This window comes from Vespula vulgaris, chromosome 4 (assembly GCF_905475345.1).
Source record: "Vespula vulgaris chromosome 4, iyVesVulg1.1, whole genome shotgun sequence".
NCBI classification, from domain to species: domain Eukaryota; kingdom Metazoa; phylum Arthropoda; class Insecta; order Hymenoptera; family Vespidae; genus Vespula; species Vespula vulgaris.
Genome location: NC_066589.1, coordinates 9,568,182 through 9,589,304, shown reverse-complemented (window position 1 = coordinate 9,589,304; position 21,123 = coordinate 9,568,182). Strand labels below are relative to the sequence as shown.

The 21,123-nt window shown below is 36.3% G+C and overlaps 2 protein-coding genes across 5 annotated transcripts in view; one reads left to right on the top strand and one right to left on the bottom strand.

Moving 5' to 3' along the window:
• The window catches only part of LOC127063040 (uncharacterized), a 79,906-nt gene extending 61,820 nt beyond the window's left edge, over positions 1-18,086 (top strand). For both annotated transcript variants that reach the window (XR_007781247.1, XM_050992244.1), the window contains one exon: positions 17,673-18,086. Coding sequence is in view for 1 of the 2 variants with exons in the window: in XM_050992244.1 (XP_050848201.1) it covers positions 17,673-17,701 (29 nt within the window). In the remaining variant the exon portion in view is untranslated. The remainder of the gene's footprint in view (positions 1-17,672) is intronic.
• Positions 12,866-21,123, bottom strand: part of LOC127063035 (carbonic anhydrase-related protein 10) — a 187,830-nt gene continuing 179,572 nt past the window's right edge. For 2 of the 3 annotated variants that reach the window (XM_050992234.1, XM_050992233.1), the window contains exons 8-11: positions 17,813-17,967; positions 17,178-17,303; positions 15,768-15,816; positions 12,866-15,679 (exon numbers count right to left, since the gene is read on the bottom strand). In XM_050992234.1, the coding sequence (XP_050848191.1) occupies positions 15,615-15,679; positions 15,768-15,816; positions 17,178-17,303; positions 17,813-17,967 (395 nt within the window). In that variant the 3' untranslated portion in view covers positions 12,866-15,614. The remainder of the gene's footprint in view (positions 15,680-15,767; positions 15,817-17,177; positions 17,304-17,812; positions 17,968-21,123) is intronic. The other variant, XM_050992235.1, reaches the window with a different exon arrangement.

The following is a 21,123-nucleotide window of genomic DNA, read 5'->3' as shown; positions in this document are numbered from 1 at the left end:
CCTTCGTCCGGGGGTTGGGTTCTTCTTCTATCCACGGGGAGTCTGATTGGCGCCGGTTACACCGAGAAGCAGACTGAAAGACGCCGTGCCGTCGTAACCCTGGCGCCAGATATTCTCCCTCTCTTTCTCTCTCTCTCTCTCTCTCTCTCTCTATCTCTTTCTTTCCTTCTCTTTATCCATCTATACATCTATCTCGTTCTCGCTCTTTCTTTCCATCTCTCACCCTCGTGTTTGTCTTTTTAACGGCGTTCGGTCTTTTCGTGTTTTATCGCTGCGTGCGGAATATCGATAGTGGTACAGTCGATCGCAGAATTTCTCCACGGAATCTACCGATTGATATTTCGAAAGAACGAAGAAAAGAACGAGGTAAAAAAAGAAAATTTTCCCGATCGATTCGGGATAGATGTAACGGCGGATTCTAACGGCGATTCTATTCTCTTCTCCCCCCCTCCCTTTTTTTTTTCTTTTCGAAATATATCTACCACGAAAGAAAACATGACGCGTGACTCGGGACGAGTTCTCCAAGATTTTTCCTCGTATTTCTAAGTGACGAATGCTACTTCGTACGACTTCTTCTTCTTCTTCTTTTTTTTTTTCTTCTGAACGTCGTACATCGGACGCGTGTGTGAGCTTATAATAAAAAAAAGAGAAAAAAGGAAAATAGAGAGGTGAAAAAAAAATAAAAAAGTAAAAGATCCCCCTACCCTCCTAACCCCCTCCCCCTTCTATAAAGCTCAGCGTGAGTCGGTATAGTTACGGTGCAGTGACCATTTGAGAAAGATCGAATAGAAAAGGAAGAGAAGCACGTCGTAAACGTGGCGCCAGATACTTTATATCTACCCTCTTATATTCTATATGGATGGAGAAGAAGGGAAGGATGCTGGGCAGTACAGACTAGAGCAAAAATATTGCTCCTACGATGCGAAGGAGTTTCTTTAAAGGGTATTTCGCCATTCTCGAAATACGATGTGAAAAAGGGGGATGAGAATTAATTCAACGAGAGAGAGGATGTCAGTGATTTATTATTAACGTAACGCGTTACGTTTTTCCTCGATAAATATCTTTCGGAAACGTTGATAAAGAACGTGACTTGTCCGAGTTAGATCGTTGAAAGGAACATTTTTTTCTTCTTCTTCTTCTTCTTCTTCTTCTTCGTCGTCGTCGTCGTCGTCTTTTTCGTCTTTATATTTTTTCATATATTCGTTGGTAAGATTCTCCGGTAATCTTTAAAGCGTTTGACTTTTTTTCGATATTTTTGTCGTGACTTTTTTCGAGACTTTTTGCGAGATATTCAACGGTACAATCGTTGAAGGTCGTCGGTTAGTCGTAAATCGGCGACCAAACGCGTAGCGCATTCGTAATCGTGCCTATTCAGAAAAGCGCAACGTCGAGAATACTTTAGGGAGACCGGAGAGGGAAAGCCTAACTACGTGTTGTTAACAAGTGTCGAGCTCGTGTTGAATCGAGTGTTACCGAATCCGACGTGTAGTTAATTTCGAGATAACACGCGTAACGAGTCGATTTTTCTCTTTTCTATCCTTTTTTTTCCCCCTCTCTTTGTCTCCCTTTTTTTTTCATTTTTAATCGTTTTTTTTTTTTCGTAATAATCGAACCTCGACGCTCGGGAGGAGGAGGAGGAGGAGGAGGAGAAGGAGGTCGACGATTTAGATCTATGAAAATAATGTTACGCTTTTAAAACGAAAAAAAAAAACAAAAAAAAAAAGAAACGAAATCAAAATTTTTATCGAGAATGACAATCAAAACGAACGGGGGGAGATGATGCACTATGAATATTCGATAGTACTCGAAATTAATGGCTAAAAAGTTATCGATCGTTATACGATAGTTACAAATTCGTTCCCATTTTTATTTTTATCGCTCTTATATACATACGTACATACGTATATTTACAATATACATATATATACACTATATATATATATATATATATATTATATATAAATATATATATATCTAGTTATTTATTAGTTATATGCATAAAACAATTTCGTAATTTGTTTCCTTTCTTCTTGTCCGAGATACTCGGAGTCAGCCCCCGACGGATGTGTTAAAAAATGCACAAGTTTCCGACGGCCTTAAGCCTCGTGGCTCGCCTCCCAAGCTGTTTCGCCGCTCGGCGAAGGTTCTGAATTATGAAAGAGCCATTACTAAATTATTTCGAGAAGTAGGTATACTGGCTCCTCTCTCTCTGTCTCTCTTTCTCTCTCTCTGTCTCTCATATACACATATACACACACACACACACAGACAGAATGGACCTAACGCAAAGACGATTTTGTCTTGTTTCTCTTGCAACAAACAGAAAACAATGCTATGTTATAAATTCCGTAACTTATTCGACCGATTTTCGAAAAGTTTTCATTTTTCTTCTTAAATACGAGATCACGTGCCTCGTTTATAATCCCATCGCTTTTAGCACCCCCTTGTCCTACCCTCCCCAACCCCCTTCGGTAATTTCGAATTAGACGAAAGAACTTCGAACGGTTCTTTCTTCTCTTTTTCTTTTTCATTTTCTTTTTCTTTTTCTTTTTCTTTTTCTTTCTTTCTTTTTTTCTCTCTTTTCTCTTTTCCCTCGTCGAAACTCGAATAAAGTTTAAAGTCATTTCAAGTCGAGCATACGATTGCACGCTCGGTTTTTCTCTTTATTTATTTATTTATTTTCTTTTTTCTTTTTTTTTTTGTAGATTCGACTACGAAAAATAAAATAAAGTAAAGTAAAAAAAGAGAGAGAGAGAGAGAGAAAGGAGAAGAAGAAGAAGAAGAAGAAAAATGAAAAAAAGATAGCGGCGAGTGTCCGTTGAAAATTTTGTTCGGACACGTACTACTTTCATTAATGGGATGCAATTTTCTCGGAACGAAGAGAAGCATTTCATAATTTTGACGAGTACTCACACTTTAACTCTCGTTATCTTCTCCCACCATTCTAGGACGTCTCTCTCTCTCTCTCTCTCTCTCTCTCTCTCTCTCTCTCTCTCTGTCTCTTTCTCTCTCTCTCTCTCTCTCTCTCTCCCTCGATGCATATAATACTGACACGAACGCACGCGTGCAAGTACTCTCTTTACGTAGTTCTGGGCCGCGTTTCCCACGCTTTCACACAGTTCCGTGTCCACAGTTTCGAAAATCCAAAAAGTCACGTTCCCAGGCTGATAATGAACCGGACCCTTCCCGATTCGCAGAGCTTAATTGTCCCGTACGGGCTGTTGTTCCAAATAATTATCGCACTCGACGATTTTCACGAAGCGTCGAAGCCGCGGGGAGTCGGAAACGAGCTGGTCGAGGGTGAAGAGGTAGAGGAGGAGGGAAACCTTTAAAAATCTATTTAGAATTTCGAAAGGATTCGTTCTCTTTTTTCTTTCTTTTTTATTTTTTTTTATATCTTTTTTTTTTCTTTCTATTTTTATCACCGAGAGATACCTTTTCATTATGCGAGAACTTTTTTCTTCCGTCTCTGTTTTTTTCTTTTTTTTTTAATTTTTTGTCTCTCTCTGTTTTTAATTTCTTTTTTTTCTCTCTCTCTTTTTCTTTTATCTCTCGGATCGACTCGATTTATTAACCACGAGGATCACACGACGACGACGACGACGACGACGACGACGAGTTTTCTATTCTTTACGAGCAATATCGTAGTAAGGATAGTAAGTAGTATGTACTTACTTACTTCGGTATGAAGACTTGAGCTGGCTCGGCCACGCCCGAAACTTGTCAGCTACTCGAAATTCTCTCCATCACGAAACAATAGAAATTGTAATGTGCTTGTAACTCGGACGGATCGAAGGATAAGTTTGATCAAAATTGCGAATTTCGAATTTATGGATTGGGATGAGAAATTATCTTGAGAGATCTATTGGAGATTTTCCGAATTTCTTTTTTGTTACTATTCTTTATTTTTGCTTCTCTCTTTTTTTAAGATAAACAGACGGACACACACACACGTAGCCACGCGCGTAAATATGGATACACATTTGATCGGAAACAGAAATAATACAGGCTTGACCTTAGATAGAGATCGGGCTATTAGACAGACGATAGGAAATCGAGAAACTATAGTTACTAACGTGAAATATCTCAGACGGACGACTTCCTTCCATTTCCGAATTATCACACGTTATATATCGTTACTTTCAGAGAGAAAGAGAGAGAGAGAGAAAGTAGGTATATCTCGCGTGACGTTTGTCGATTAGATCGGCCGTGCATCGATCGATGACGTTATCTCGTTGCCTGTGAAGCTTTATTGAATGAAAAGAAGATAGAAGAAAGTGAGGAAGAGATACATAAATATATCTATATATATATACATAGTGAGAGAGAGAGAGAGAGAGAGAAAGATAAAGAGAAAGAAAGTAAAGTAAAAAGAGAGAAAAGAAAAAGTAAATACAATGAAGCACGTCGGACACTTTATTCGAAGAAAAATACTCAAGGGAGTATCGATTTGATGAGGGAGAACTCTCAAGGAAATAATTAATACTTTGCTAGAACGTTATAACCACTCTCTTTCTCTCTCTCTCTCTCTCTCTCTCTCTCTCTCTCTCTGTCTCTCTCTCTTTCTCTCTTTCTCTTAGAAAATAAAGAAGCGATAATCGGAGATCAATTCTCGCGAGTTCTATCGTTCGGCGGAAAGCTAATTAACAACTCTCGTGAACGCGAGAAGAAGGGTCTGAGAGTAAAATGTCGACAACGATATCCACCTCGCGATCCTCGACGCGTTGCCTTTTATCATACCTACCGGCGGGAAGTCGGCGTTCGTTTAATTAGAAGCTCACTCGAGTGAAACGAGGATGATTTTTCTACTAATTTTGAGGAGAAACGCGCCGGAAGAGTAAACGGCGTTGCTCTCGGTGGTACTCTAGTTGGCGATGATAGTGTGGGTTGAGGATCGTTCTGATGGGAAATGAGAGAGAAGGAGAAAGAGAAAGAGCGAGAGAACGAGAGAAGAGAAACTTGCAGTTTGCGATGCACACCGGTCACATATATACATACGTATATACATATATACATACATACATATATAGTACATATACACACACAATGACACTTCATTGATTTTCACTTAGAGAACAGTCAACCGTTCGTTTTTATATTTATTCGAGTTATCTTAGTTTATCGTTTAAGGGACCCACTTTTTTTTTTTGTTTCGTTTCGTCTCCCTTCTTCTTTCTTTCTTTCTTTCTCTCTCTCTCTCTCTCTCTCTCTCTCTCTCTCTCTCTCTCTCTTCTTTTTTCTTTCTTTTCTTTTTACTTTTTAACGAGACCTTCGGCAGAAAATAATAATTATTGTTGCATGTATATTACGTACGTATATACCGACCTATATCTACTCATCTACCTACCTACCTACCTACTACTTTCTTTTTATTTGTTGTTCTTGTTGTTGTTGTTGTTGTTGTCGTCGTCGTCGTCGTCTTTTTCGACTTTTAACTTTTATCCCTTTAAACTCTACCAGGGAATAATAGTTTCTCGTCGTTCGGTTTTGCCGGGCACACTTTATCGTGGCCACCGGCACAGCTGGTTATTTATTATCCGAGGCTTCGTCGATGCGTACATTAAATTTCCATTACCCATTTTACACATTGCCGAATCAATAGATTTGATTTACGGTCAGGTTATATCGATATCGTGCTTACTTATTCTCACGTTTCTTTCGTCGGTTTCTTACAGTTATCGGGTTTTACTTTTGTCGTTAACTTTCTCTCTCTCTCTCTCTATATATATATATATATATGTTTGTGTCTATCTCTATCTTCGTCCTACCTCTCACCTCGTCTTTCAGATTTTTTTTTCTCATCTTATCTTTTCCTTTTTTTCTTTTCCGTTTTCAAAATCTTTCTCTTATTAACTTCGATCGAATAGAATCGAATCGAATCGAATCGAATCGAAATTTATTGTAAGGGACGAGAGATGTTACGTCGTTAGGAGATAGAAAATGAAATTAAATCATTTTGTTTAAATCATAAGGGAGTAGATTAAAAATATATATATAAAAAAAGAATAGTGATGTAAGAAAGAAGTCGATTAAAATTAATTCGGCGAAAGACTGTTTGAATATGCATTAGAATAATTGTTTAATATTATCGAGTAAATATATCGATTTGTAAATTTAAACGTGTAAATAAGTAAATAGCGTTATATTCGATATTCCTTGCGTTTCGATCAAATCGAATAGGAGAGTTTGTTAGGATGATTCGATAATATCGTAGCGTTTCTCGTCGTCGTCGTCGTTGTCCTCGTTGTCTCTCTCTCTCTCTCTTTCTCTTTGTCTCTCTCACTCGATCTCTCTCTGTCCGTGGGGCGTAAATTATTCTTCTCGAATCTACGGAAACAACGTTCACGCGTTTCAACGGTTGCGTCTAGAGACGAATGCATGATGGAAGACGCTCGTCGATGAAAATTTACGAGGACAGTAGTCGGTACGTATGTACGTATGTATGTACATACCTATATACCTAACCTATTGAATATTTCATTCGGTACAAATACAAAAGTGTATAAAAATTTATGACGCCGAGCGTTTAGATGTTTTATTTAGTGGATACGCGTACTATGTACTAGTTGCTTGCTATCTTACCGACTGATAAACTTTGAAAATATTTTTCATACATTATCGTCGAATAAAACGTCGAAACGAAGTTCGATCGTTCTTTCCTACGCTCTTTTATTTGAACTTATCTCTTTTACTCTCAATTTTTTTTGTTTTGTTTTTTTTTTCTGTTTTCGTTTCAGTCGAGCATCCGCTTATAACCGAGCATAGAGAAATGAAAGATCCTCGCGAATGGCAGGCAAATTGAAATTCGTCCGTCATCAATCACCATAGACAAGGACACATTCCCAAAGCTTTCGAGGTTTATTGTAGAGCCGTTTAACTATAGTGGCATGACTTAAGAATATTACCATCGCGATAACCGGTAGCGAAGTGCTATCGTTGTTAACGAGTTTTCGAGAGATTCGCATTTACTTATTGGCAACATCAATCATGCTATTGGATCCTTTATCTGTTAGGAAAGATCATAAACCGTTGGTATATATCCCTCCTCTCTCTCTCTCTCCCTGAACGAATCGAACTTCCTTCGAAGGTTAACTTCCTTCCAAGTATATTATCATCTCTGAAACTTTGTTATATCACGATGAAGGAGTAGGTGTAAAATTGGGTTTCCCTTTTGGTTATCTCGTGGAGAACAACGTGGAAAATGCAGTGGCACATGCTTTAGCGTCTCTGTAATATGGGTACAAAAAAGAGAAAGAAAAAAATTAAAGAGAGAGAGAGAGAGAGGGGGTGAACAAAATAAAAGAAAAAAAAAGCTCGATAAGGTGAACGTCGTCTCGTCGTCGTTCGTCTTTACGATAGAAAATCCAAATGATGATATCAGAGCTTGGCGAAACAGTCTCCTGGAAGAAAAGTAAATCCTTTTCGGGCTTGGATCGAATTGTTTGAATGTGGTAAGTCCGTTATGGAGGTTTGGTCCTTTTCAGTGCCGCCGGTAAATCGTTTTCCAGTCGAGCATTGTAGTCGGTAAGCCGATTTCTCCGTCGAGGAATAGAAACGATTTGATGTCCCGACGTCTACGTGAGTGTATTGCTATGCCATAGTAAGAACTTGACTCTACGGCAGCGTCAGGGGTAGTCTTCGGTCTCGTCGTCCCTCTTTATTATGCCAAATCCTAACGGGAAACTTTGACAAAGGGAGCTTTTTATCAACGTTATCAATTTAGGAGTTAATTAAACGCGAGCGCGATGCTACGTGCGCTTGTTCGCGTTGGTGCGCCCGATTATATTTGTTTCGTCAAAAGAAATGACGTTGATCGAAGAAACGAACCCTCGATCGTCTAACCATTTTCTTTCTTTCTTTTTTTTTTTTTAGATGTGATTCATTTATTTCATTCCATTCTTTTTTCTCTTCTTCCACTTCTTCTTTTCCTTTTTCGTTTCGTACAGTTCGGAAAGCGGAAAGATTTTTCGTATTTATTTATTTTCCTCTGATGTCTCTTTTTCGTTTTCTTCTCTCTCTCTCTTTTTTTTTTTTTTTTTTTTTTTTTTAAATTACACGGACATCGTTATAACGTATCACGGGGTTCGAAGCAAAGCCGAACGGAAAGCGTTAGTTATTTGTCATCACGCGATACCGGAGGATTTGATAGGACTTAAGAATATCCGGAGAAAAACAATTTTTAAGAATCCTCGACACAAGAACACTCCTCGGTTTCCAATTTATGAGATTTGGAATCTCGCAGTGCATCTCTCTCTCTCTCTCTCTCTCTCTCTTTTTCTCTTTTCAATCGGCTTATCTCTAAAGCCGAATTTTTGTCTCGCACAGAAAAGAGATGGTATTACGAGCAAGAGGAAAAAGAAAAAGAAGAAGAGAAAAAAATGAAGAAAGAAATCACACGTATACACATACGTACGTATATCTTGATAGATACGTACAAAGGTACATCCCTTTTAACGATCTCGTCCAAAGTAACTCTTCGAGTTACTACCATCGATGATCCATATATATATATACACGTGATATACGTGTGAGTTCACACTCCTGTAAGATCGCAAAATGTCTAAAATGAGCCGATAAAAATATTATGGGATTTAAGCTTTCTCGTATAATGGTATCCATAATTTCTTGATGCCTCGTAGAATCGCGATCGAGCTTTACCCCTTACCCTTGCAATTTTTTCCCTTTCGATCCCTTTCTCCTATCCTTTCAGGTCGTCGAATCAACCTTCAAGTTCAAAGAGGAATTCTCTTTATATTTCTCTCTCTCTCTCTCTCTCTCTCTTTTTCACACACAGATGCATACTCTTTTTTCTTTTTTTTTCTTTTTTTTTTTTTTTTTTGTAGAAGCACGTTCGACGATATCCTTTCGTGTAAGCCTCATCCCCCTTTTCTCGAGCTTTCTCGAAGCTTTCGTGGAAATTAAAAATGTTCATCGAAATATTTATCGAAATATTTCGTTTGAGAGGGTGAACGTTCACCGTTGGTAAAGCGAAAGTATCTATATAAATGATCGATCCGATTTATTCGTCGTATATTAGTTTACTCCATTTCTTTTCTTCTCTTTTTTCCTTTTCTTTTCTTTTCTGTTTTGCTTTCTGTTAATAAAATTAATTCCTTTTACGTTAATATGGATAATAATTTGGCAATAGTTAAAAAAGTGACGTGAATTTGCAAGTCAAAAAGTTCGACGATTTTAATTTATATCATTTATTTCGTGTTACAGGTCAAATGTATATATATATATGTGTGTGTATATACACACAGGATATTTCAAATAACTCTTATATAATATCTATATAATATTTAGTAATAAGTTATAGAAAATATTGATAAAATATTTTTCATTGAAATATCACCGATACATTCGTACAATTTTATATATATATATATATATATATATATATATATATATATATATATTATTTAAAACTCATATTCGTACTCTCTACTCGGTTAGAGAGATCTGTCAATCATACTTACAATAAGTTACAAAAAATATGGATAAAAAATTTACGCGTTTAAAACAGTGCATGTCATCTATGCATTTATATGTAGCATACGAAATATTATTTAAAACTCATATTAGAATTATTTTTCGAAAAGAGGAATATACCAATTATATTTGCAATACGTTATAGAAAATATTGATAAAAAATTCATGCGTTTAAAAAAGGTCATGTCATTTATGCATTTTTGTATGCAATATCCAAAATGTTATTTAAAACTCATACCGGCACTAGTAGAAAAGAAAAATTTGCCTATCTTATTTGCGATAAGTTGTGAAAAATATTGATAAAGGAAAAAAGAAGAATCACGTACGTTTGAAAAAGTGCATATCACTTATGCATTTATATGCGACATTCGAAACATTATTTAAAACCGATACTCTCACTAGTCGAAAAGAAAAATTTGCCTATCGTATTTGCGATGGGTTGTAGGAAATATTGATCTAAAAAGAAAAAAAAAAAAAAGAAAAATAAGAGAGAGAGAGAGAGAGAGAGAAAAAAATAATGACGTGTTTAAAAAAAGTGCATATCACTTACGCATTTATACTATACATACGAAACATTATATAAAACTGATACTCCTACTAGTGGAAAAGAAAAATTTATCTATCGTATTTGCGATGAGTTGTAGAAAACGTTTATGAAGAAAAAAAATAAATAAATAAATAAAAATAAAAACAAAAATAAAATAAAACAAAACAAAATAAATCACGCGTTTAAAAGAACGCGCGTCACCTATGCAACGTCATTTATATGCAACGTAAAAACGAAATATTATTTAAAGCTCATATTCGTGTTATTTCGGGAGAATAGAAATCTGTGAAGATTTATCGTCGGCCTGGAGAGAGTCTCGTGCGAGAGGTTTATTGAAACGGCAATGGACGATAAATAAATCTTCTTTCAACGTTGAAACGTGATTATCGAAATATCCGAAGAACTGGATTACATCGATGTCCGTGTCCTTCGATTAAGATTGGATAATCGAACCTCCATTATCAATGCAACTCGAGTCGTATTATTTAGTATAATCCGCTTATCGACAGGTATGTCAAACGCGATACACTTTTCTTATTCGCGTTTCTCGCGAACCTTTACGATCCTCACCCTTAGTCAGTTTCACGCGTTGTACTAAACTTCTTCCTCTTCCTTTTCCTCCTTTTCCTCTTCTTCTTCTTCTTCTTCTTCTTCTTCTATTTCCTCTTTTTTTCTTTTTCTTTTCAACTTTTCGGAACATTAACCGCGAATCTTTGCCGTGCTTACGAGCTTAAAAGATCCTTTCTTCTCTTTTCTCTCTCTCTCTCTATTTATCTATCTTTCTGTCTCTTTCTTTACTGCTCTCTCTCTCTCTCTCTTCTCTTCTTCCCCATTTTCATTTTTTTTCTTTTTCTTTCTCTTCCCTTTTTTTATTATTATTTTCATTCGCGTCATCCTAGAGAAAAATAATGACTGTTAACGCATTACGAACGAATGCTATTGATAATGGAACTTTCAATGAAAATTAATTCGTTCTTAATGATTCCCAAATAGAAATAATTCAACGATTTAATTATTCTTTCGCGTTGACAAGAACGATCATCGATTTAAATAAATAAATAAATAATAATATTTGCGTGACGTAAAAAGTTATAATAATGAAACGATGCAACTGATCGTTGATTCGCAATGCGTTGAGAGGTATATGATAAATGTTAAACAAAAAAAAAATAACCTTCTATGGTGTTATGGTGGTAAAAAGAAAAAAATGGAAGGAAGAGGAAAGAAGCTCGACGATTTCGAATAAGTCGAAGTTGAAATTTGTCGTCGTAATTCGAAAATGCTGAAGAAAGAAATGTCGATAAAAAGTGCCTACCGATAAAGCCTATAAAGAGATTAAGAATAATGGGGATGGGGGTTAGGGGTTGGGGGTTGGGGGTAGTAGAGAGGAATGCGACGTGTTCCTCATGGGACTTGAAATCACATTCTTAATTTCCATAAAGGAGTGTGGATATATATATACACACACATATATATATATCCTTCATATATAGACACATACTTGTAGGGTGGTTGAAGAACATCACTAGAGTCTTTTACCTTACTTTTTTCATCCCCTAGCTTTAGCCTCGTTTGCCACTCCTTCGTTTTTTTCTTACCGTTCTTCTTCCTTTACCCTTCGAGAAGTTTAAGCTTCGTAAGCATATCCTATTCAAGTCATTCTCTCTCTCTCTCTCTCTCTCTCTCTCTCTCTCTCTCTCTCGTTCTCTTTTTTCAGAATTTCGCAACTCGAAGCAGCCCTCGACCTTTCTCACCCTCTTTTCCTAAATTTCTATGTCCCTACGTACTACGTACAAACTCGGCATCCCCCATCTTCTCTTTCACATACGAACGTCGTAATTGCAAATTTTATATATATATATATATATATATATATATATATATATATATACACATATATACATATATACATATATATATATATATTTGCAATTTTTTTTGTACTATTATCTTCATTTTTGTTTCTTTCTTTTCTCGTATCCCATTTTTTTTTTTTTTTAATTTCGACGACAACAGAAATTCGTAGGAATTTAGAAAGGTCGAAGAGATACATGAATACATATCGCAGGATTCTTTTTATCTAATCTTAGTCAGCATAGAAAAAATTTTGCAATCTTTTCTTTTTATTTATTTATTTATTAATTTTTTTTTCATATATATACATACATACTTTATCGAAAATTCAGTTTCTTTCTTCTTTCTATCTTTTTTTTTTTTTTTTTTTTTTTTCATCGAGAACGTTGATCCTCTATATTTTAAAAGTAGATCATAGTCCCTTCCGGATTTGGGGTGGATTTGGAATTTAATCGTCGGACATTTTCCGGGGAGTCGTTAAAATAATTTTCAGAAATCAGCACGATCGATTTCACTTACCTTTCACCGACACGGACGGCTAGAAATTCTGCAAAGTTCTTCCCTATAAAAGGGGAGACTATTAACGGAAGACGGTGCATAATATTAGAATCTTTCATCGATTAAATTTCTCCCTATCTCTCTCTCTCTCTCTCTCTCTCTTTTTATCTTTATCTATATCTCTCTTTTTATCTCGTCTAATAAGGATGATCCGACAGCGTTCGCTTCGTCCTCTCGAGACAATACATAGCAAACTTTTCAATATTTTAGAAGCATGAATTACATACACTAATTTCAGATATTTGTTATTCGAAACAAAAAAAAAAGAAAAGAAAAAGAAATTAATAATAGAACTAAAATAAGAAGAAGGAAGAAGGAAAAGGAGCAGGAAGTTGAGGAAAATATGAAAAAAAAGAAAGAGAGAGAGAGAGAGAATAAGAGTAAAAGGTGAAAGATGAAAATAAGATACGCATCTACAATATAACGTTGCGTTTATTATTATCGTTATTCGTTAAACCCCTCGATCACCCCCGTATTTTATTTATACAGTTTCATTTACTATACACTGTTTTTTCTTTCGCACTAGCGTTTTGTTTGTTTGTTTATTTGTTTGTTTGTTTGTTTGTTTGTTTGTTAGTTCATTCGTTCGTTCGTTTATTCGGTTGGTTTCTTTCTTTCTTTTATTATTTTTTTCTTTCTTTCTTTAATATCTGTGTATTTGTCCTATCTCTCTGCCGCGTGTGTTCTATGTTTGTGTACGTGTGTAGGCGCGCGCGCGCGCATACATACGTGCCTGCGTGCGTGCGTGTATATTTTATTTTTTTTCCTTTCATTGTTTTTTTTTGTTTTTTTTTTGTTTTTTATTCACTGCCCATATCGTACATACATACGCCTAGATTTACGTACTGCGCACGTATTCATACATACGTTATATACAAAAGCGTTGATTTTAATCGTTCCCCATCCTCTACGTACGCGATGCTACGAAGAGAGACCGATTCTTTTTATCTCTCTCTCTCTCTCTCTCTCTTCCTTTCTTAGTCTCCTCCTCTTCGTCTACTTCCGATCGCTGCTTCCTTTCAACCTATCCCCCGTTCGCGTTCGAAATCCTTTTCCCTTTTTCGTCTATTATACTACCGACCCTATTTGCGAGCTATTACGAGATTACTCGGAAACGTCTCTCTTCCTTCTTCTTTTGGACTCTTCCTCTATCTTCTCATCCTCTTTTAACTCTTCTTCCTTTTCCATCTCCTTCTTCTCCTTCTTCTTCTTCTTCTTCTTCTTCTTCCTCTTCCTCTTCTTCGTCTTTTCTATTTTTTTTTGTTTCCCTTTTCTCTCCCCTTTTTTCTTCTTTTCTTTTCTTTCTTTTTTCTCTTTTTCTTCTTCTTCTTTTCCTTTTTTTCTTTTTTTCCTTTGCTCCTCCTCGAACACGAATTTTTGCACGAACGGACTCTAATCTGTCCCACTTCCTTCCCCTACCCCTACTATCCTACTACCCCTCCTTTCCCTCCCATCCCCCCCCCTTTTTTTCCTTTGCTTCCTTTCATGTTCTTTGCAATTTCACGTTGACAACCCTCCTTCTTACTTTTCGTCTGGAATTTCACGTGCGATTACTTGTCTAGAAAATAATTGACAAAAATCTGTCAAGTGTAAGTCGACCCAATTTTCGACAACGATCGTCGCTTCCTTTCTCTCCCCAACCCACCCCACCCCAATCATCCCCTTCGAAACGACGAAGTAACTTCGTCGTTTCGTCGCCTCTCCTTTTCCTTCTTCTCGCACCTCGCCCGTTTGCTTATTTTTTTCTTTTTTTTTTGTGTGTGTGTATTTTTTCTTTTTACCTTTGTTATCGTTATTGTTATTATTATGTCTTTCTTATTTTTATGATTTTTTTTTTATTATTTTTTACTTCCTTTTTATTTCTTTTTTTCCTTTTCCGTTTCTTATCCCTTATAAACTATTTTATACATAAGTACAACATCTAAGCGCTCGGTTGCTTAAGAAATAAATTCTCAGTCGCGTTGCACGCGGACGCATATCTGTGTGTGTGTGTGTCATTTGTCATTTATTTCTTTAGTTTTGTATTTATTTATTTATTTATTTATTTTTTTTTTATTTTTTTATTTTTTTTACTTATTTATTTTTATCTGTTTTTTCTTTTTTTATTTTTTTGTTCTAACCCTTTAACCTCCATATTCAAATTCGACGAACTCTTCAAGTTTCGTACTTTACAAATCACTTGGCGATTAGGATAGTTAGATGTATTCTCATGGATGATTGTAGAAAATGAATAAAAAAAACAAAAAATATATATATATTTATATATATCGGCACATATGTATATATATATATATATATATATATATATATATATATATAAAAGAAATAATGAAAAACAATCGCAACGACGCAAGATCATTAAATCCTTACATTATTATTTCCCCTCAAATTTATCGTTCAACGCAAGTATTTAGGATTGTTGTGCGAATTGGTTGTCCGGTCGCGTTACTCGAAGCAGATTGGACTCGGAAAAGATTTTGTTGTTATTTTAAAATTTTTTATTCATAAGGAACACATCCCGTCGGAAGGAAGGAACGAAGGAAAGAATGAAGAAAAAAAGAAAGAGAGTAAAGAACCAAAAGAAAGCAAGCAAGCAAGAAAGAAAGAAAGAAAGAAAGAAAGAAAGAAAGAAAGAACAAAGGAATATCTTTTCTCCTTTTTCCTCTTCTCTTCTCCTCTCTCTCTCTCTCTCTCTCTCTCTCTCTCTCTCTCTCTCTCTCTCTATCTCTCTTTCTCTTTTTCATCCATGTCGACGCGTCTGGATTCTTACTCGCACACATCTACACTCTTAAACACAAGTACATAGTTTCTTTTCTAGTCCGACGACGACGAAGAAGACGAGCAGCGAGTCGTCGACCGATTCCGAGTGCAGTCAGTCAGTCCGGTCTTTATTTTCTCGCGATTAAACTTCGAGTCTCGTCCGTGTTCGTTCCTTTTCGTTTCTCCTTCTTCTTCTCCATCTCTTCTTCTTCCTTCTTCTTCTTCTCCTCCTCCTCCTCCTCCTCCTCCTCCTCCTCCTCTTCTTCCTCCTCCTTCTCCGTCTCCGTCTTCGTCTTCGTCTCCGTCTCCGTCTCCGTCTCCGTTTCCGCCTTCGTCTCCATCTACGCCACCTTCTTGGAAAAGAAAAGGTGTCCCATCGAAAGCGCGTGATCGTACGAACAACTCAAACGACGTTGTGAGACAAGGATCTGTCGTCTCGCCAAGCATTGGCTGGAAAGAAAAAGTCATCTTTTTAAATTCCTCATCGAGAATATCCCTCGATGACGTAACGAACGTTCCCGGCTTCGAGAAAGTTTGGATGATCGGCTTGTGTTACCTCTATAATGCATATCCTGCGCCATCGTCGGACATTTCGCGTCTGGTCTCTGCAAAAGAGAAAAAAACCAACGATGGGGAAAAAATAGTGAAAAAGAAAGGGAAAGTACTGGTTCTTTTTTTCTTTGATTTTTGGTTTCGTTCTTGTTTTTGTTTTTGTTTTTGTTTTTTTTTTTGATCGTCGACCGCGATTATTTCCCGTGCGATATTACTCTGACGTTTATATATGTGTTTTTTCTTTTCTTTTTTTTTTTTTATTGTACTTTGGATATTTATTTGTCCGCAAGTATGATCAAATTTCGAGAAATTTTAACTGGATTTGTATTATCCGTAGAGAAGTGTAATTATGATAATATGATAATTATTATACAATCATTTTAATATAGAAGAACACAAAGGAAACCTGTAATTTTCGATAATTTCCAAATATCGTCTTTCTAGTAAATATAATTCATATACACACATATATATATTTTTCCTTTTTCCTTTATAAAATCACTTTTAAAAACATCCACGACAACAGCGTAACAATATCCAATAATATCTAATTGCCATAGCGCTTATTAGAATTTTCTTTAAATCGATAATGTGCAATGCGTATTCGATTTGAAAATGAAAGAAAAAAAGAAAAAAAAACAAACAAACAAAGGAAAAAAATGGAAATTGGCCGATACGTGGGACAATCCTTTAAAACCTTTTGTGCTTTAGGACATTTTCTTTTCTTCCATTTTTTTTTCTTTTTTTTTTTCCTTTCGTGTTCCTTCCGTTCCATTGCCATCACACCGAAAAAGATTTCATTTTTGGCCGAGAGACTCGGAAAGCTTTTGGTAACGGTCGAGTAGAAAGAATTTAGGGTAGGTAAGTGATGAGTCAGATCAGATTCGCTCGTATGATTTTGCTGAATGTTGTGTGGGGAGCTGGCTACGAAAGGGAGTGGCTTTCATTCTCTCTCTCTCTCGCTCTCTTTCTCTTTCTCGTTTTCCAAGCGACCTCGCTGATAGGACACCAATCACTTCCACTGCCTTCCAGTGGTTCTTTGAAGAAATTTAGCAAAAAAGCTTCGAACGAATCTATTCTCTGATTCTATTTCTTCTTGCCGAAAACGAGAGAAATTTTCTCCCTCCCTTCGTCTCCAACGAGAGAAACATTCTCCCACCCTTTCACAATTATCTTGATTATTCAATATCGGGATTTCTTTATTATTTGATCGTTCTTCATATTTCTCTTGATATAACGCGATCGCACGCGAAATAAGTAAAAATATAGATAATATATAATAAGTATATATATATATAATATATAATATATAATGTATATAATATATATTACATACATACATACATACATACATATATATATATATATATATATATATATATATATTAGAAAATTGTGTTAGGTAGATAGGTACCTTGCGGAAATTGATGTTCGTTCGTATAGTCCTATGATGAAGGTCTTGCAAGGGTCTGGAATTATTACCGAGGGGTGCCTTCGGGGCGCTGGCGGGACCCTGCATGAGTTTCCTCAGGGCATACAACTGCAAACAAAGCAAAGTGTACCTTGTCGCTAGTAATTCGACTAAAACTTCCCAACTCCCTAGTGTTTATTGTTAAACGTGAGATTTATAGCATATCGATATACATATTTATATATATATATATATATATATATATATATATATATATATAGACACACACATACACACACACACACACATACATATTTTAAAAAATTTTTATCGAGCACTCTCATCCGATTGGTCAACGAACTCAATAATAAAAACTCTGTTCTATTCGCATTGACCATTCTCTGCAATTTTAATTTGACACCGTCCTATTTTTACATATACATGTATGTATGCAAGTACCTATGTATATAATATATATTTAAATATTTTATGTTACAGATATTCCTAGGCAGACGATTACATATTGATGTTACACCGATACGGAACGAATAATGGAACGACTAAAAAGCTAATGGACCATTGAGAACACCATATCGGAATAAGATATGCTTCCAGATAAGAGCCAAGTATTTACCTACCTCTTGCGCGGTAATGTAAATAGGTTTGTTAAGGATCAGCCAAACTGCAGTTTCCCAACATCCTGGATGCGTTGTACTGCCTTCGTAGGTCATGTAACCATTCGTATCCGGAAGTAGACTTCTCAAGGACAGATAGCTCACCTGTGCCGTATCGCCTAAGTAAAAAGAAAAAAAAACAATTTTCATATCGCTCGATTAGTAAAACAATTTTAATCCTTTTAAAAATCACGCTATTCTTTTTTTAATCGTTCGAAATATTATTCTTTCAATTTTTTCTTTTTTTTTTTCCTTTCACAAAATCCCTAGGTACGATCTTGTCGAAGGGAAAGTTCTAAGGATCGGACACAATCAGGACTCGTAATCGTTAGCACGTGACAAATTCGTTCGCCGATCACGTAGCTCGATGACTAATCGATATTTTTTGTCTCTCAAGAATTTTTCCATCCTTTTCTCTCGACATCGTCGGAAGCTATAAAAATTGGTAAGACGAGAAGAAGAAGAAGAAGAAGAAGGAGGAAAAGGTAGAGGAAGAGATGATACGCGAAGGAGGAGGGATCTAGTCAGCGTTGTGGGACCCTTCTTCTCCTTACGGTTCGTTTCCTTTAAACGACTTCATCTTCTGCTCGTGAGAATAACCACGAGAATGGTTTGTCTTATGAATTTAAGCTTCCTTCCAAGGTTTTCCCTTCGCGGTATTTATTATATCGTTTCCTCGACGACAAATTCTTCTCGATTATATTTCTTTTCTTTTTCTTTTTTTTTTTGTTTTGTTTAGTTTCTTTGTACTTATTTATTTATTTATTTATTTATTTATTTTTATCAAATATAATTGTATCCCTCGATAGATCTATTTCCTACGGAATAGAGAAAATTTCTCCTCGAAGAAATTTTCTCAATTTCTAACGTTTTCCAATGTGAAAGACATGTACCTTCCTACATACATACATATATACATATATACATACGTACGTACGTACGTACGTAGGTAGGTAGGTACATTGGTTGGTATGACGAAGGTTCGCGAAGGACACGACTGGAAATTACTTGTACACGAAATTCGTCGTAGAAAGGTGCTTTTGAACTTTCAACGCCCAAGTCGTAGAAACGAAAAGTAAGAAAAACGCCGATGAATTCTGTAGACGGAAAGAAAGGGAGCAAAAGAAGGTGTGCTTGCACTGTGCACTGCAATGATTGCCGCTGTACAAATATACCAAGTTCCTACGTATACTAAGGTATACTAAGGGTACCCTATAGATACATACATACATATATATGTGTATATATATATATATATATATATATATATATATATATATATATACACGTATATACATACAGGGTGTTCCATTGAAATTCTGTCGTAGGAATAGTCGTCGTCGTTCTCGTATATATGTTTGGAAGAAAGTGAGGTGACTTTAGAAAGTTTCAAATACAACAAATGATATATCGTAGGAAAAGTTTTATCGGAGTTTTTCATCGAAGTTGGAAATTTTTTCATAGAACATCGATTCGATTCAGAAATCGTTTGGATCGAAAATTAGTTAGTTATCGAGTTTATCGATTGCTCGTTCCTCTTAAAAATAAAGATTTTTATTCGCGATCGAAAATAAAGTTGTTTGGGAATGTCCTCCGTTACAAAGTGCCGGATCGACCGTCTGATACATGGGTAGATATTGTTACGTGATATATATATATATATATATATATATATATATATATATATGTCTTCGAATGGATACGTCTAGCTAGCTCTCGATCGTTCTCCAACAGCCGTTGCGGTGGAGGCTGATAGGCGTCACTTGTCAAACGTATCGAACTGGCAATAGGGTCATTTTGTATGCCATCCTTTCTCTCGAAGATGTTTATTTCTAAAGGAAATTTCGATTTAGAAATTTCTCTATTGACAAAATAGATATATTTCATGTTTGAGAATAATATTACAAAAATTTACATTGTATTTCTTTTTGTACTGCATATTTTTTTCTTTCTTTCTTTTTACATTGCCTCTATATTTCCTTACACGTACCTTTACATACTACGATATTTTTTACGGTATTTAAGATCGAAAGTCGTACTGGAAAGCGAGTGTTATCAGTTTGCGAGAAAAATTTTTCATGGCTCATAGAACCTTGCTATCTCTCTCTCTCTCTCTCTCGCTTTCTCTCCCTCTCTCTCCCTCTCTCGCGCGCGCATTCTGTAAGAAACGAGTTGCCGCAGCAAAGAAGAATTTGATAGCCGTCTAAGTAAACTTTGCTATTTCCTTCGAACTTGGTTCGATGGTATCGTGTCGTTCGCATACACCTGGCCGGACGAGAAATTCATGAAACTTTGAATTCATAGCGAAAGAGGTTGTATTCGATAAGATCGATAAGATCGAGAGATGGATAGATATAGATAGATAGATAGAGCGAGAGAGAGAGAGAGAGAGAGGGGGGATAGAAATCAAAGAGAAGAACTACCGTCGAATTTTGTCGACGATGAAAACTCCCGTCTATGAAAGCGTCTCGCGTCTTCCCTCCCTTTCATTCATGAATGGTTCATCCATTTGCTAGAAATATCCGAATACATGTCATATACTATGCTATAGTGGAAAGATATTCATACCAATCGAAATCGTCGATGATAGGCTGGTCTACCGATTCGGTTGAAGCGGCGTGCCATTGATGTTATACATACGCATATCTACATACATACATACATACGTATATCTATATATACATATATATAATTCTATAGACCACTCTTTCTCGCTTCGTCTCTCTCTCTCTCTCTCTCTCTCTCTCTCTTTCTCTCTCCTCTTCCCTTTTTACTCCCAATATATTCGCAAATAAATAAGAGAAATTCGTAACCACCAGTCATCCCTTATTTCTTTTCGCGTATCTCAAAAGCAAAGTATCATCAGAAGCTAACGTAGGTAAGCAATGTCGTTCGACTTAGGTATCACCATTACTGTACACACAGACAAGCATCTATTTCTTGTATTGAGTCGGTGACATTAAGGACGGACTGCCGGCCTTATGGCACTCGTAAATGGTGCCTCGACATACGGGGGTGGTGAAAAGAGGAAAGAACGAGGAGGTTAGAAGCTTGAAGGTAGTTTTTGCGCACTCACACCATTTTCCTTCTCTTTCTCCTCCTTATCCTGCTTTTTCTCCTCCTCCTCCTCCTCCTCCTCCTCCTCCTCCCCCTCCTCCCCCTCTTCCTTCTTCTCCTTCTGCTTCTGCTTCTTTCGACACTCTTCACCTTCGGCCGGCTTCGCGAAGGAAGATTCTTAGGTCGCCATTCAGCGAGCTTAGAGGGCGTAAAGTAGG